The sequence below is a fragment of the Octopus sinensis genome, linkage group LG8 (genome assembly GCF_006345805.1).
Source record: "Octopus sinensis linkage group LG8, ASM634580v1, whole genome shotgun sequence".
NCBI classification, from domain to species: domain Eukaryota; kingdom Metazoa; phylum Mollusca; class Cephalopoda; order Octopoda; family Octopodidae; genus Octopus; species Octopus sinensis.
The window spans coordinates 86698805-86716348 of NC_043004.1; the positions used below are offsets into that span (position 1 = coordinate 86698805).

General features: G+C 33.4%; 1 protein-coding gene across 5 annotated transcripts in view; it reads right to left on the reverse strand.

Moving 5' to 3' along the window:
- LOC115215089 (WW domain-containing adapter protein with coiled-coil) overlaps positions 1-17544 on the reverse strand; it is a 111280-nt gene that overhangs the window by 27770 nt on the left and 65966 nt on the right. For all 5 annotated transcript variants that reach the window (XM_029784253.2, XM_029784251.2, XM_029784249.2 and 2 more), the window contains exons 5-7: positions 12145-12272; positions 8243-8319; positions 2497-2835 (exon numbers count right to left, since the gene is read on the reverse strand). In XM_029784253.2, the coding sequence (XP_029640113.1) occupies positions 2497-2835; positions 8243-8319; positions 12145-12272 (544 nt within the window). The remainder of the gene's footprint in view (positions 1-2496; positions 2836-8242; positions 8320-12144; positions 12273-17544) is intronic.

The window sequence follows — 17544 nt, forward strand, 5'->3', positions numbered from 1 at the left end:
TTGTTCTACTTTTTTTCAGAAATAATATTTTTAAGAAAATTATTTCAGCATGTTAAATGATGTTTGTTTTTTCATTGAAATTGATGCTGTAAAAACCATTTATAAGCTATTTTAAATAGCAAATGTGTAGGCATTTAGTTTTTAGGTTGGAGCTAATAAAGATATGGAAAAATAAGTCACAGGGTTTTGAACAGTAGCCTGTTTTAAGAAAGAATGAGGACTTTCTGCAGATTGATATGCTAGCGTCATCCAAAGCACATAACAAAATGCAAACAATTTTATCTCGAAATATGTATGTTTTATTTCACAGTAAAATAAGGCTCAATGAGGTGAAGGTACATGAAGATTTTTTTTTTTTTTTTTTTTGGCCTGGAGGAATGAAGCATCAGTTTAATTCTTTCAAAACCAACTTGGTCCCAATCACCTATGATCCCATATTACCAACAAGCCTAAAACTTGCACTGTATATTTATAAACTTGTATATTTATACTGGTTTCAAATTTTGGCATAAGGCCAGCAATTTCAGAAAACGGGTAAGTTAATTACATTGACCCCACTGCTCAACTGGTACTTATTTTATCAATCCCGAAGGATGAAAGGCAAAGTCAACCTAGGCAGAATTTGGTGGATGAAATGCTAAGCATTTTACCTGGTACACTCATGATTCAGACAGCTCACCAACTTGCTGTATATTTATATTAAAATTTCAGTTACAGTCTCATTATCATTTGAAAGTTAATGTAAGATCTTGTTAAATTTTATTTCAAAATAAGCAATAAACTGCTATATACTATATGCCTATCTACCAAAATTATTTTACTAAACCCTTTCCAAATTCATGATTATTTTGAAAATTAAATGATTCTATCCATTGTTTATGAACAGAATCAAGAAAGGGCTAATGTTTACTCTACAAAAATCACTGCTGCTAAATAAACTGGACAGCATATAAGCAAACAGCAGAAAATAGTTCAGCATATTCTTTCATTTTAGAACAAAATTCAAATTATAAAATATTAAATACTATACTGCCTGTAATTAACAGCTGTATAATTTTATCTGCCATCATCTTTTCAAAATTAAATTTCACTTAGAATGCATTCATTGACAAATAAAATGGTCAACTTTTACTAAGGTAGTTATTTTAATGGAATTAGTTAATTTTACAAACATACAATTTCAATTTGAAGGAAAGAAAATGCACTGAACTTGGAAACAAATGCATTCAGAATAAAATCAAAAATGCTAAAATTAAAATGCTGTTTAATGATGAAGTTATATATTTTTTACTATATAGCTGTATCTACTGGAAAGCAATTTTTCTCCCAGGTGAGTAAGATTGACACCTATTTTTACATACTGTCTACAGACATTAGTTTGCACATCATATTTTGGATGTGTGTGAAAGGGTTAAAACCTACTCTATCCACAATAGTCACAGTTGAACATTTTCCCCAAGGTAAGTCAATTCTTATTACAAAGTGGCTTTTAGTAATTGAGAGAATACCTAATCAAAGCAATTGTTTATAGCAAATCATTAGTAGCAGAGTAAAACAAAAGCCAGGATTTCTCCATTGAAGTAATTGTACACTTTTATTTTAAGCCACCCAGAATCAGTGATCACACACAAAAACACTGCTGACAAAAAGTCTGTCACAAACTTTTATGACATCAATGACAAAAATCAAAATTTAGAGAACCTTTACACTTGATTCTTCCTTCACCACACACAAAAAAAGGGCTGAATAGGCTTCACTAATATAAAGAATGAAGTAAATGCATGACAACCATTTTTATTAAATTGGTGAACTAAGCTTAAATCCTCAAAGATAAAACCTGCAATAGAAATACACTCTCCAAACAACATAGTACTTTGTAGATAGGGATAACAGTGTACTGAGACAAAGAAAACAGACAAGTGCGCAGAGTTGATTAAATCTAGTGTAGCGATTGGATTTAACAGATAGAAATAAAAAAGGAGTTTGTACAAATAAGTACGGTCTTTTACTCAAACTTTACTAAGCAAATCATTGCAAAAGAAAAAAAATCATCACCACCAAATGCACTTGTAAGATTAGGATTCTGTTCAAATCAGGTGCAAGACATAGTTTCACCTAGCTACAGTTTTTCTACTGATATTTGCATTTTCAAATATGACCAAAGCAGCAATGTACTGAGAATAGAATTAGTATCCCAGAGTATCTTTTGGTTTTATTTTAATGACTACGTAGCATTTTAAAACTAATATTCAACAATATTCTAACATCCACCATCCTTTCTTCAATCATTATTCATCACCTTTTATTGATCAAAGTATCTATTTTTGCATGTTTAAACAGTTATTTACAAATGAATGTAGAAAAATTCAAATTTTTAAATATATATGGGTGTATATGAGCATGCATGTGTTTGTGTTTCACAATAAACATAGTGGATACATTAAATTCTGTGTTGTCTGTGTGCAATATAGAAAGAATATATTTTTGAATATTTACCTTCCAGTTTCCTTGGTGTGCTAGGTCCAAGAGATCTACTACCTTCACTGTCCCGTCGTTGTCTCTTAACTCCTGTATTATCGAAATTATGAACATGAGTATTATCCTTGCGAAAATTATCCTTGATTGATGTCTCTTGCAACTGTCCGCCTTTTTGAACCCACTGGCTAGTCCTCTGTGCAACAACATCTTGCAAATCTTTAGGCGGTCCAGTTTTAATTTTCTCAGATAATGATCTGTCTGATGATTTTGATGATTGATGTAAACTGACCTTATGGTGTTTATCAAATTTTTCTCCAACACTGGAATGTTTGATTCTGTCATCTGAGGCTGGAAATGCTGCATGGGGCAGAACAAATAAATAACTTTAATAAAGAAGAAAACAAAAGTTAATTTATCATTATATTTAAAGGTCTTATAATTATGCACTCCAGTTATTTTATAAATAGATTAACATAAAATAAAGAGGGGCCAGCTTAGCACTGGCAGTCTGCAAATGCCTTCTTAGAGTGTGATCAATGTTAAGGAGTGTTAAACGTTAGCAGTTAGTGTGTAGAAATACATGGACAGGAATGGAGTTCTAGAGTTAATACAACTTGGAATGTGACAATTTCTGTAGACATGTCTTTATAAGAAATTTATTTACACGAGGGCCTAGCTAGAGAAGGGCAGAATAAGATCACATCTTCTCTCACAAAACATGAGCTATAAGTAAAATACACACTGGAAAAGTAAAATTAAGATTATGAATCCTAAAAACCAATTGATTAACTGATTAAAGTTAGAAAACATACAAATCTGAAATGAAACAAAAAATGCATCAATGGAATACAGAAAAGATAAAATCAACACAAAAATCAATATGTTTGAAGATTACGTCCAAAATTGTCAATTTGATGATTGTCCTATCAGCTGGCACTGCTTGACAAAGCTATCTAAATTAAGCCTAAATTTTATCTTGTTTATCATTGGACTGCAGCCATGATGGGGAACAGCCTTGAAGCATTTTAGTTGAATGAATCAACTTCAGTACTTATTTCTTCAGCTTGGCACTTTATCAATCTCTTATGTCAAACTGCTAGGTTGTAGGAATATAAATAAACCAACACCGGTTGTCAAATGGTGAAAAGGGACAAACACAAAGACACACACACACATATATACAATGAGCTTCTTCTAGTTTCCATCTACCAAATCCATTCACAAGGATTTGGTTGGCCTAAAGCTATAGTAAAAGATACCCAAGGTGCCACACACTGGGACCAAACCCCAAACCACATAGTTGGAGAGCAAACATCTTACCACACAGCCATGGTTGCATCTATATGTACTAAATATTTCAAAAGGCTCAAAACAAACACTAAACATGTATGTGCATGCAAATCTCTCTCTCTCTCTCACTCACTTCTGTAAATACCAGATTTTTAACTCTCACATTTATACTTTTTACTGAGGAAAGGGGTAAATTATGACAAGTTTGAATATCATTACCACCTAACGTCAGTATTCCATGCAAGCATGGGTTAGACTAACTTAACTGGAATTAAACTATCTTGATTGAGTCTCTAAAATCCTCTGCTTGCTGGAATACCAGTCATGCAATGAATGAAAAGGTGTGCCAGCTGATAGGGCAGTTTCTTCAATCATTAATCACAGAGTCAAGATCCAGTCCAAACTGATGATGGTTCTCCATGGGGAAACCTTTTCATCTTGTCTGTCTAACAAATATGTAAACTACATGAAGGAAGGTACAATCTGAAGTGTTCATCAAAATACTTGAAATAAAAAATAAATTTAAAAAAAAAACAAGCCCAGTGTCACACTTAAATCATGTATCTATCTCACGCTGGATGGCTGTGATACCAGTTATGCTACATATTGTCCACTTGTTTTTCAAATCCGGTATAAATATTTATTTGCATTTATTTCACTCTTAACATTTAATAAAGCAAGGTATCATATCATTTAGTGCTTCAAGTGAATTAATCTCCAAACTTCAAACAGCATGAATTAAAAACCTGAGAAATTACATATGAAATAGGTTAAGGCATGGTGGTGGGGATAAGGTTAAAAGCAGATGCCTAATTTGAGAAAAGCCAACAAGTAAGCAATTGTTAACATGGTCACTTGACAAACAACACAGTGATTGAAATCCAAACAGTGGATCTGTTGTTGCATTTGTGTCTGACAGTGGTGTTTTCAAAGGAACTGCGTATGACAGTGCTTACATTATAAATCTTAGCCAACAAAGTGAAATCGTAGTTGTGGCCAATGCCAGTGCTATCTGCTTGGTACATAAAAAGCACCATTCGAGCATTGGGCCTCGTGGTGGCAGTGACAGGTGACCAAGACACTTGGCGATATACCAAGCTTGTATTGACCTGTCAAGCTAAGTGAGACCATAGTCGTGGCTGATGGTTAGTGGCACGTAAAAAGCACCCACTACACTCTTGGAGTGGTTGGCATTAAGAAGGGCATCCGACAGTAGAAACCTTGCCAAATCAGATTGGAACTTGGTACAACCCCCTGGCTTATCAGTTTTCACACAAACCATTCAACCCATGCTAGCATGGGAAACAGACATTAAACGATGATGATGATGTTTTTACTGAAACTGAAGTTAAGAATTTGTCTCTCAACTTGAGTTTCAATTTAAAAAATTTTTTAAATCCTAACACGCACTGAGCATTCTTTTTTCATTTATTTGACAAAGCTGTGCACGCACGCACGCACACACACAGAGGGTGTTTATTGAAGATTTCCCCAAACCCACTTCTGGTTATTGCAGGAAATAGAACTTGTACAGGTATAACCATACATGTTACATTGTAAACTGCAGCCTTCCACTGGTATTCGTTTGTCCTTTATGGCTGAAGTGGACTAGGATGTTATTAATGGAAGCAGTTGAATGCAAATCAGTGATCAGGTTCTTACACTTGAAAGGTCATATACCAAAAGAGACTTTCAATGAGATGAAAGAAGTTTATGGTGACAATGCACCATCATATGACATAGTGAAGCACTGGCACTGCCAGTTCAAATGTTATCAGACATTGGTGGAAACTGCTCCTATTCCTGGACGACCACATTCCACCATTGATGATGACACCATCCATAAAGTGGAAGCCACCATTTTGGAAGATTGAAGCATAACTGTTCAACAACCAGCCCAAGAAGTGAAGAAAAAAACTCATTCATGACCATTTGCACATGCTGAAGTTGTCTGCATGATGGATTCCCCAGATGCTCATACCTTTACAGAAGCAGGAATAAGTCAATTGCTCCCAGGCTCTTTTGGCAATATGCCAAGAAAATGAGGTGACTTTTCGGCAGACTTATCACACAGGATGAAACATGGATCTATCACTACTACCATCTTGAGACTGAGCAGTTGAAGCAATGGAAGCAGAACTCACGATATACAAAGATTGCTCGTGTCCAAACATCAGCAGACAAGGTGATGCTCAGTCTTTTGGGACTAGTGCAGAGTAGTGATGATGAATTTTCTGGCAAAGGGCACCACAATTAATGGGGCATATTATGCTTCCCTGCTGACAGAAATTGCAGAACACCATCAAAGCAGAGAGGTGTGGCATGCTGACCAAAGGAGTTTGCCTCCTCCGAGACAATACCCCAGTTCACAATGCACATGTTGCCCAAATGAAAGCACACTCCTGTGGCTATGAAACCCTTCCTCACCCGACCTTGCATCATCTGACTCCCACCTCTTTTCCAACACATGAAGTTTCGTTTCAAGAGGAAGCACTTTTTGGATGACGATGGACTTATTTCTAAGGTAGAATCTTGGCTCCAGGTGCAGCCTACCAACTTCTATAGACAAGGTCTTCACAGCTGCATTAAGCGATGGGAGGAGTGTGTCACCATTGGTGGTGGCTACATAGAGAAGGACTAATAATTATGCCAAGTTTCGTTTATTTGAGTCCTTGAGAAGTGGATCAGAGGAAATCTTTAATGAACACCCCTTGTACACACACGTTCTGCAAATTAGGATATTTTTCTGCATTGCTTTTACAGTTGATTTACCACACTACTAGCATCCATTTGTCAGTAAAGTAAAAATGAAAACCAGCAGTTACATTGTTTAGTTTCTTACTCAGCACTGATCAAAGGCATTCAAGTCATTACTATACTACAAAAGTGCATCCCAGTTTACATTACTCAAAGTGCCTTAATTTGAGATAATAGTAAAGCAACCGTGTAAGGCTCTCTCATTGGTTTATGCAGAGTTATGTACCTTCCTCAGTATATGAACAAAATAATCGATTAGTTAGTGAACTACGTATCTCCTTAATTACCAGCTAGTTTAATACTGACTTCCTATCCTTTGGACTGAGTGGATTCCTTGCTGGTTTGAGAAAGAATGCAATTTTTATAACTGCAACAAAATCTGAGAGAAACACACAGATCAGTTTTTTAATTTTACACTTAAAAAAATTTTTAAATTATGAAAGTCTATTGTGGAATTTGATCTCAGCATAGAACTGTAACTAACATTGCAAGATATTCTAACACTTTTAACTCTGCTAATTCTTTGCCCTAACGGTTTAGTTTTAAACATCTTGTACTACCAAAATCCTTAGATAAACATCTGTTTACCAAATGCTGAGCAGCTCATTGTACAACTAAGAACACATCACTAATAGGATCAACCAACTGCTGCCCATCAAGTGAGATACTTTCAGCCATTAAGGTAACAAAGTCTAAAGTTAAAGCAGCTTATTACCCTGAAACAGAATATCCCCAAGCAGGTCCAAACTTCTCTTTAAGTGCCATAATATACACACATAATTGCACTTCTCATGACAACATTCACCTATGACCTGGCAATCACTATCATGAGTATCTTTGCTGTAAACCAGCACTGTTGGATACTGATTTTACTTTCACACACCAATCTTCTCTAGCTTTTGATAAATTCAGTGCAGACAAAGTTGTTGCTCTTGAGCAAACACAATCTTAAATGTATAGGTAATGTGTAAATAGTAAATGGCTATGAGTTTAATTATCTTTCCAGCCTTCAACCTTCCAATCATGAAAACATGAAAATCAATTGACTCAAAAATCTAACAGATTTATTGTGTAAGAAACCAATAAGCTACTGGTTCAGTATTTAGTGAAATATTTGATACAATGGAATACACAGGAGCAACATAACATGTCAAATATAACTGCTTGAAAAACTTACTGTAAAATTCTATTTCAGAAAAGCATTTTAAATTGTAATTTGTATTCAAGATTTTATAGTTTAGATAGAACTGTATTTTCTATATGAATATCATAATGGAATATACATACATGTTTTATAAAGATTGATGCTTAGGCAAACACTAGCTATTTATGCAAACTTTATAGGGGATATAGCTGCGCCACTAGTCATCTAGCATAATCTGGATCATTTCAACTTAATTTTCTTACAGAACTTTTCAAGGATAATTTCTAGTTTCAAAATAAGTGAATATTATTTTGCAGTCTAACAGCTCCCAACATGACTGCATTAGAGAAAGAACTTGAAGAAATTATGACACTTATAAAAAAAATACCAGTATTTTATAAGCTAAATATTAGCAGGCTCAATTTGAAATACTATCTCTAAAACCTCTCCATTTTTTTTTAGGCAGAGTGAGAGGTGCTAAGAAATAGACAAATGCTATTTTAGAATAGAAGCTAAGTACAATTCACATAATATACATTTCCAAAAGAAATTTATACCCAAAGCATTACTTACATTTACTATGTAAATTGGCATTGTGCTTGCTTGGAGCTTTATTTTCTTGTAACTTGTTATCTGTTCCCTTGTTCGGCCTGGAAGATACAAGAACATGTTTGAATACAACATTTATTTTTAATCTGATTTTGATGAATGAATGAAGAGAAATAGGAAGATTAAGCAAACAAAACAAAAGTCATTCAAATATCTCAAAACATATAGAGAGAAATATATCTGAACATTGGTGCACTTGCTCCTACTGTTGGGGAAAGAAAGCAACATAAACACATGAAAGTGCAATAGTGAGAACCCACCCCCAAAGTGAAACTGATAGTAGTGCTTTCTATACAGATTAGTTTTAATACAGTTAGTACAATTGAGATTGAGGTAGAAAAAACAGCAGGACTATCACTAATACTCGCTCAGATGTTAAGATCATCAAGCCAAGTTGGTATTGCGCTTATTTCTTAGTTAAGCGCATTGTGCAAGACAGTGTTATCTCCAACAGTTAATGTATTGGCTTCAACATAAACTAACACAAAGGAACAATAACAGAGTCTCAAACTGACAGGTTAAGTCTTGAATCCAGTTAAAACCTTAGCAATGTAAGCACAGAATAAGGTTATTTTTGAGATGACATTTGGAGTTGTATCAGAACATGGAACCACAAGTGCCATATTTCTCGTGAAACAGCTGCAAAGAAAGTTCTAAGCAAAGAACGACCCAATCTCCCCATAATCTTGTGTAAATGGTATAAGAGAGCAGTGCAAAGAATGATGTTTAAAAAAAAGAGTCTTAAAAATGGTTAGCAGTAATTACATTGTACAAGTAGCTGTTCAGTAGAGATCTCTCCTCAACCCTTATTATCTGAAGAGGCCAGAGAAAGATGATTTATTATGACTTATTGAACATGCAACAATCACAGTACAGTCATTCTTGTCATGACCATCAGAAATTAGCAAAATCTACAATATTTTCAATCGTCAACATTTTTTTCTAGTCACCCAAACAACAATTCCAGATTCTCAAACCTGTGGTTTGGATGATTTACAAAATAGCAGAAAGCTTTAATATTGACACAATATAATGACTGATGGGCAATATTAAATTACATGTAAAATGGAAAACCGAAAAAGTTAATCAAAAGAGTAACTAAGTATTAGTGGTGTGAACCTATATTCAGAAGAGACGACCAAAATGATACAGAATACCAGTAGAGAAAGACTAAGGTATATATAGGAAGAAGTGTTGTAATGAAATCCAAGAGGTTAGGCCTCGCAGATAAAGAAAGTGCAATAATAATGACAATATGCTGCACTGCCAATGCCTCCAACCCTGATAACATGAACATGCTATAATGATTACTGGCATCCTTCTTGAAAAAGACTTGAAAATGTTCAACAACAGAAGTTAGGTTCAGTCCCATTATGTTGCCCTTTGTGTAAGTCTTCAACTACAGCCCTGGACTATTAAAACTTTTGAATGTCTTTCATAGATGGAAACTGAAAGAAGCCTGTTGTGCATGTGCTTGTTTACATTTGCACTTATCTAAAACTGCTGAGTTACAAATGGTGACGACATTTCCTGTCAACAAATCATCCACTGGCTTTGTTCATTCAAAGATGTGTGGAGTAAGAAATCCCAAACAGGAAAGGCATCCAGTTGTAAAATAGTGAGTGCCTCAGTGTACAAAACTCTAATCAAAAGGACAATTCTCACCCCACCCTTTCTGCCAGTCTTATTTTCCACTTTTCCTTATTTCTCCTCATTTTTATTTTTCTATTTTCATAAATACATAAAAAATATTATTATTGTTAACACTGATAATTAAGATGATAAAACAAACTGTGAACATAAAGCCTTATAAATGAAAGCAAAAATAAAGAACATCCTATATTGCAGAGTGAAACAAAGCTAATAATGGTTTCGAATTTTGGTGCAAAGCCAGCAATTTCAGGGAAGGACCTAAGTTAATTACACCGACCCCAGTCCTTTACTGGTACTTATTTTATCAACCTCAAAAGGACAGCAGGTAAAGTTGACCCTGGCAGAATTTGAATGCAGAATGAGAAGACTGATGAAATGTTGCAAAGAATTTTGCCTGACATGCTAACAATTCTGCTTGCTCATTGACTTAAAGCTAATAATTCTTTCTACTATAGGCACAAGGCCTGAAATTTGGGGGGAGGGGGCCAGTCAATTAGATCGACCTCAGTATGCAACTGGTACTTAATTTATCAACCCTGAAAGGATGAAAGGCAAAGCTGACCTCAGCAGAATTTGAACTCAGAACATAAAGACAGATGAAATACTGCTAAGCATTTCGTTCAGCATGCTAACATTTCTGCCAGCTCACCACATTAAACAAAGCTAATAATAGTTTTATTTATACTAGACATAAGATACCTTCAGGACTCATGTTTGAGAATTCAATTCCCCAGTGAGATTTAAACATTTAACAATATATTTACAATATAGAGTTTCTACACAGTTGCTCGACCTACTACAAACAGAAGACAAACTTTTAACTTTGCAACCTATCATTTGAGAAAAGACATTGATAATAGGGTCCTAGATGCCTTATGCCAAGTAAAAGGACAAGGATAGTCATGATCAGAATGTCTTAAGAGATTAACTTAACCAGGGCTGATGTAGGTTTGAACAGCAACAACTATTTTATGTAGAAACGTTACCATTTTAAAAGTACTATTTATCATTTCTAGTGATAAAAGTTATGATCAGTTGTAAGGAAAATTTTGAATATAAACACTAGTAATGCTTTCAATATTAGTGACAGCATTATGCTTAAATTATTTCAAAACAAACCACATTTCCAAAGATTTAGAGATGTTTTCTTTTGTTTTCATTTTAATTTTCTCTTTCACCCAAAGTACTTTTATGTTTTTCACTTCAATTTAAAACCTACTTCATGAGACACTTTTATATGACATTCCTTAAATAATGATGATGCGGTAGGTTTTTACCACCCTAGAGCTCTCAGGCACCTCCTCCAAAGAGTGCTGTCAAAAATAATTATCACTACACTTTCCTGATGGATTCTTGAACATGACCAACTGAGACTATAGATGTTATCCACCCATCTCACTCTTGGTCTACATCTCCTGCCAGTTGGTTTGGCGTGATGAATTACTCTTAGAATCTTTTTCTGCCACATTCTAATCACGTGCCTGTAGTTCTAGAGCTGTTATTTCTCAATGCAGAGAAGTAGCAGCTCAACTTAGAGAGACTCTCTGATCTCCAAGTGAAACACTCTGCAGGCAATTATCATCAGTGGTCTCATGGATAACAGTGTTATTTTAACTTTAGGTTATATCCAAGAACAGAACATTTGATGATGATGATGACTGGAGATCAAACCAATCGAGAAGTGCAGATGAAATTATTAAAATAAATTTCATCTATGAGGGTAAGTTTGTCATATATATATTATCAAATGTTCATTAGCAAGATAATTACATTTGCAGAATTACTTTCTTAGTTAATGCTGAATACTTGTAAGAAATAAATCAGAGTTGAGAAAAATATTTGAATATTTATGACATGCTCCATATAAGATAATTTTAGTATAAGGCAAGAGAATATTATGTTGGATTTCTAATGTTACAAGGGGGAAACAACTTATAATGCATAGAAAGTTTAAGTAATTGAAAGGAAGATATATATGCCAAAGAACAGACCTTTTAATTTACATCCTTATTTTTAAAGATCTATTATGAAGTTAATGAGTGAGGATAATACTTAAGTTTCAATTCGTTTCTCTGATGAGGTCAACTACTAAATTTGGAAAATGTGATATGGAGGATCAATTGTTGAAAATATATGCAGTTATAGTAAGCATTTAAAACAGATCTATATCTACAAATAATACAGGGGGAACATAAAACCAAATTTATACTTACATATCATGCCATTCTTTAGGTTTTTCCCACTGTGATACTTCTGTCTTACAATTATAATAGTACTTTTTACCCGAAGAGCTAATGTGTTCTGACCAATCACCAAACACCCGCACTGCGGACTTTTGTACCTATTAAAAAAGATAAATATTAAATAAACATTATAAGTTACAATAAAGATAAAAGGCTTTGCTGAAAAGACAATATTAGTGTTTCCATTAAAGAATAAATAAAGCATGTCTGATTATTGCTGCTGCATTCATTTGATTTACCTTGGTTCACATGTAAACTATCAGCTAGAAGGAACTAGTTATGAAATCCATTGGAATGTAAATAGTAGTACATCAGTACTGAAATAATTACTTAGCTATCTAAAAATAACTGCTTTACACCATTTGAATATTTATATAAAAAAAAAATTATAACAAAATTAACAACTCTCAACAAGTACAGGATTTTTAAGTAGGATGCAGGGTTATTATTCATGTTCATACTTCTCTCAAGAATATTCAGGACATAAATAAAACACCTCGTTCTATGTACAGAGGAATATAATGCAAATCTTATTTGTGCTATACTAATCCCCAGGACTGATATTGAGAATTCAACTTAGCAAGCAGTCATTGGATAACTAAAAGAAATATATTTGCGATCTCAAAAAAATAAGATACTTTATAGGGTAGCATAGAGATACTAGAAATATCATACTCTTCAGTGAAATGAGGAGATAGGTATGTCCCTTTAAAGGTGTAAGAATTTCAAATTATGATTAATCAATATTTAATTTGAAAGCAAAAAGCTTATAATAGCTGTAACGATGATTTGATTATTTCAACGACACTGTGTACTGTCTTGACAAAGACAACACTCAAAAGCTCAATATACCTAGTTGTAAATTGGTGGAACACTTCATATTTGAGATGTATTTCATTACTTTGGTATATCTCAGCATTTCACGTGTACTCATTTTAGATGTACATAGGTTAAACTGAAAATCCAATAATATGCACAAATCTATACTACAGTTTTATTATTTATCCAAAATGAATGTAGATTAATAACTAATTTTATATTTCATTAAATGCGCTTGTTTATAATTAAAGAAGTTTTGAGATAAAAATCTTAAAGTAGTTTTATGTAAGAATATTTCATTATGTTGCAAACACTACCATATTATATCAAAAAGCAAAGATGTAGATCTTTTATGAAAGCCTAAATTCTCTATTCTAGAATTTGATTAAAATAAATATATAGAATGAAAGGATTTATATGTAGAAAGTGAAACACTTTCCATATATTAAATAGGAAGCTGAGAGATGGGGTGGCTCTGGGGGTAGCTAGTTATAGATAACTCAAAGTAGTTGAAGCTATTGTAATAACAGAAGGGCTAGAGAGGTTAAACATGTTTGTAAACCTATAGTCAAAATATTTTGTTAACTGAATCTTTGTAAATCAGACACATGACCCTTTGGATGCAATCTAAATCTGTATGTGTCGCAGCAGTATCCCCAAAATCTGAACAGTTATCTAATGTGGGGTTTTAAAGATAAGTTCCCACATTGAGTTTTATCGAGAATCAACAACTGATCAGATTTGAAGTGTTTGTTCAAAGAAAAGATTTTAGTTTTCATGATACAGTTTTAATAGCGTTATAGATGTGAAAACAATGATGAACTAATTATATTGGTGAAAGTGACAGTAATGAAAGTAATAACAAGAAAAATATCTTCAACATTAACCAAAAACATCTGAAAAACTTTGGACCAATAACTATCTCATACATTTAGAACATTGTGCTAAACACCAATTATTTTATATACATTGGAAATTCCCCAGTACAACATCAAATTTAATGACTCATAGCAGTAATTGTCATATAAGAGAAAATGCTAAAAATTATTCCCTAATATAACCGCAAAACTAAAACTATTAAACTATATGGTCACTTTTAGTTTCAGTGATGCCCACCCCAGGATGCAAAATATCATCCAAACAACTGAAGCTTGGGTTTACAAAGTTGATTGCCCAACTGGCATTAAATTCACACAAAAATCAAATCAAGAGCACAATTACACTTTTAATCATATCCACAAAAAATTTAGGAATGATATACTTAATTTGCACATTAATATAGAAAAAGCAACAAAAATATTTTCTACAAAGATTAAATACACATTTCACAGAGAAGGAACAAAATTTACAGGCAAATATTTAAAACAACTAGAATTCGCATTTGACTCAAAACTAACTCTCTATCTATCTATCTATCTATCTATATATATATAGATATATATATATATATATATTAAATATTCTAAAATACAGCTGGGGATTTAAAACTGTACAACCAATTTGGGACAAGAAACAGGCAATCGATATTAGAGAAGGAAAATGTAATTTTGTTTCTCCACTACATAAAACACAAACAAACTAGCTGCAAATCAACACAAATCTTTGTACATTAATACTAAGACAATAAAAAAAAGTATGGTAAATAACCTGCTAAATCACAACATGGTTGTGTGGTGAGACATTTGCTTCCCAACCACATGGTTCTAGGTTTAATCCTACAGTGTGGCAACTTGGGCGAGTGTCTTTTATTGCCCCAGGTTGACAAGCCTTGAGTGGATTTTAGAGATGGAAACTGAAAGATACCCATCACAAACACACTTGACAATCGTTGTTGGTTTCTTTCTATCCCCATAACTTAGTGGTTCGATGAAAGAGACTGATAAGTACTGGGGTTAATTAGTTTGACTAAAACCCATTGAGGTGGTGCCCCAGCATGGTCACAGTCCAATGACCGAAAGAAATAAAAGAAAAAAGGTCACTGAATAAACATGACACTCAAAACTTATTCCAACAAATATTTATCAACATACAAACTAGCAATCATAGAAAAATAGTATATAAACAATCTAGTACCAGAATCAAAATATTGCTCAATTATCAAAAATACACCTATCAAAGCTGGCTTGCCAATCACACATATACAAGCCTCTCATACTGCAGATCCCATAGTCACACACATTATGCACAAACACAAAAACTATAGCAAGAACTATTAAGACATTACCAAAAAGATGTGACTGACCTAATGATCATATGAAAGTAATTGATATGGTCAGGGAGGCTGGAATTCCAGCACCAGTTGATATTATGAGAATGGAGTCAGTATATGAAATCATATTTTCAAAACCAACTCCATTTTTCTCATTACATTCTTAAATGATATTAAAACAGATTTAATGAAGAAATTTCTTTTTTAATTGGAAATATTAGTTAGACTAAATACTTAAATTTAGTTTTATGTTCTGACTTCAGAGAAATTAGTGTAACCTCCTATTCACAATTTGTGGCCTCATGCAAATAAAAGAAATCATTATCATTAACTGTTTGTATGAGGAACAAGACCAAAGCTCAAGGGTGTATATAGCAGGCAGGATTAGTTAGTGAATGTCTAGTTTAAATTGTGGATTAATACATTCTGAGAAGAACAGTTTTAAGGATATAAGATTCAACAGAATGCTGAATGAAGACCAGAGGAATAGGGTAGCAACAAGATGGGCATGACAAAAACCCAACAGACTACATACAAGGTAGAGAACAAAGGGGTGAATGTAGAGCCAGAGACTTGTAAGGATAGGTTTATTCTTGCAAATGGCATTTCCTGGAAAAAAGATCTTGTAGTTCAATGAAATGAGGAAGTAAAACCCCACTGTGGTGGAGAATATCTGAGCCAGTAAATATTCACAACTGAAGTATTTTTTGACAGTGAAATTTGTACAATATTGCTGATGTGTATTTTCCAACAGATAATAAAGTTAAAAAATCAAAAATAGGTCCCATCATTTTAATGAAGTTGTCATCACAACTAAGAATTTAATGGGACAATTCTGAGTGATATTTGTTCTTAAGTTACTAAGATTACTTGTCTGAAGTGTGTTGAGACATGTTTAAGTAGTTAAAAAGTTGATACACATCAGGGAAGTAGAGAACTGCATATTAAGTAAGAGAGAGAGTATATTTGCTAAAAAGTGAACAGTATAAAAGGTTATCAAAACAAGACAACTAAATATGCCCTACACACAGCGTAACATAAGTCACCAGTGGAACTGACTATACCACTAAGGAGAAAAAGGCAAAGTGATGAACATATACATTTATGATGGTTTCCAAAGCCTTGGCTGCATCTAAGATAAGACTGGTCAATCAAAGAAGTTGGCCCTCTTATGGTTGAGTCTCACAGTTGAATGCTTCTGTAGTCTGGAGTAACAATGGCAACATATTCCAAGGCAATTTGTTTTACAGTTAGGAGTTACGTGTTATTTAAATAAGTTATTTATATAATCTAACTAGCCATGCTTAAATTTTGAAATCTGATCAAGATGATTATCATGACAATTACTATTTTCAATTTTATCATACCATACTTAACACTATGACCACAGTAAGATGGAAGCTAGTTGCCAGGATTCTGAATACCAGAGACAATCATGAACTCATATACCACTACCCATGTAGTCAAAAAAGAAAAAAAAGGAAAGAATTTAGGAAACATTCACAGAGCTTTTGACTTGATAATTTGCCTAAATAATAGCCATATTTTATAAGATTTCTTCTCATTAACATTTCTTGTTCAAGTATACCAACAGTTGCTCCTAGAATCACACAAACTTCTAAGAGGAGAAGAGATATGCAACGAGATAAAAACCACATTTATGCACAAGTCAATTACTGTATACCTATAGACTGAGTGGAGAAGAGTAAGTAACAAGAGGTTTCTAAAATAGAAATATGTAGGGAAGTGTTTAAGAAAAGCTGTTTGGAAAGGGATTACAGGTAGCAATATAAGCAAGTAGATATTTCAGTTATTACCCAGCTGATGTACAACTATCAAAACACACTGAGAAAGTTACATGTGAGTATCCAGTTCAAGAGTTTTGTCTGATCTGTTTGACACTGTAGTTTTGTAAAGAATTAACATCAGTAAATAACTAGCAAAATAACAATAAATTAAATTCTGGAAAATGATTTCAGACATAGTTTTTATATGCCTGAAATAGTTAATTGTATTATTTAAGCAATGTTTAAAAGCTAAAGTTTTAGGGAAACATTAGATGCTAATTCATAATATATTAAAGGGTTATATATAGCCCTAGCATTTCAAGATGAAATTTTACAAATTTTATAGTGATGTAGAGAGAGATAGTAATGAAATCCCTCTCAAATCTCACCATATCATCCTACATGGAACAATGTAGCCCAAGGGGCACAATATATGAATTAAGTACAATATTGTCATGACTAGAACTTAAACTAAAGTCTGCTTGGTTAGGTCTGATCTAGAGCTGAACAACAACATGTATGTTTACACACAATATTCGATGTCAGTTTATAGTT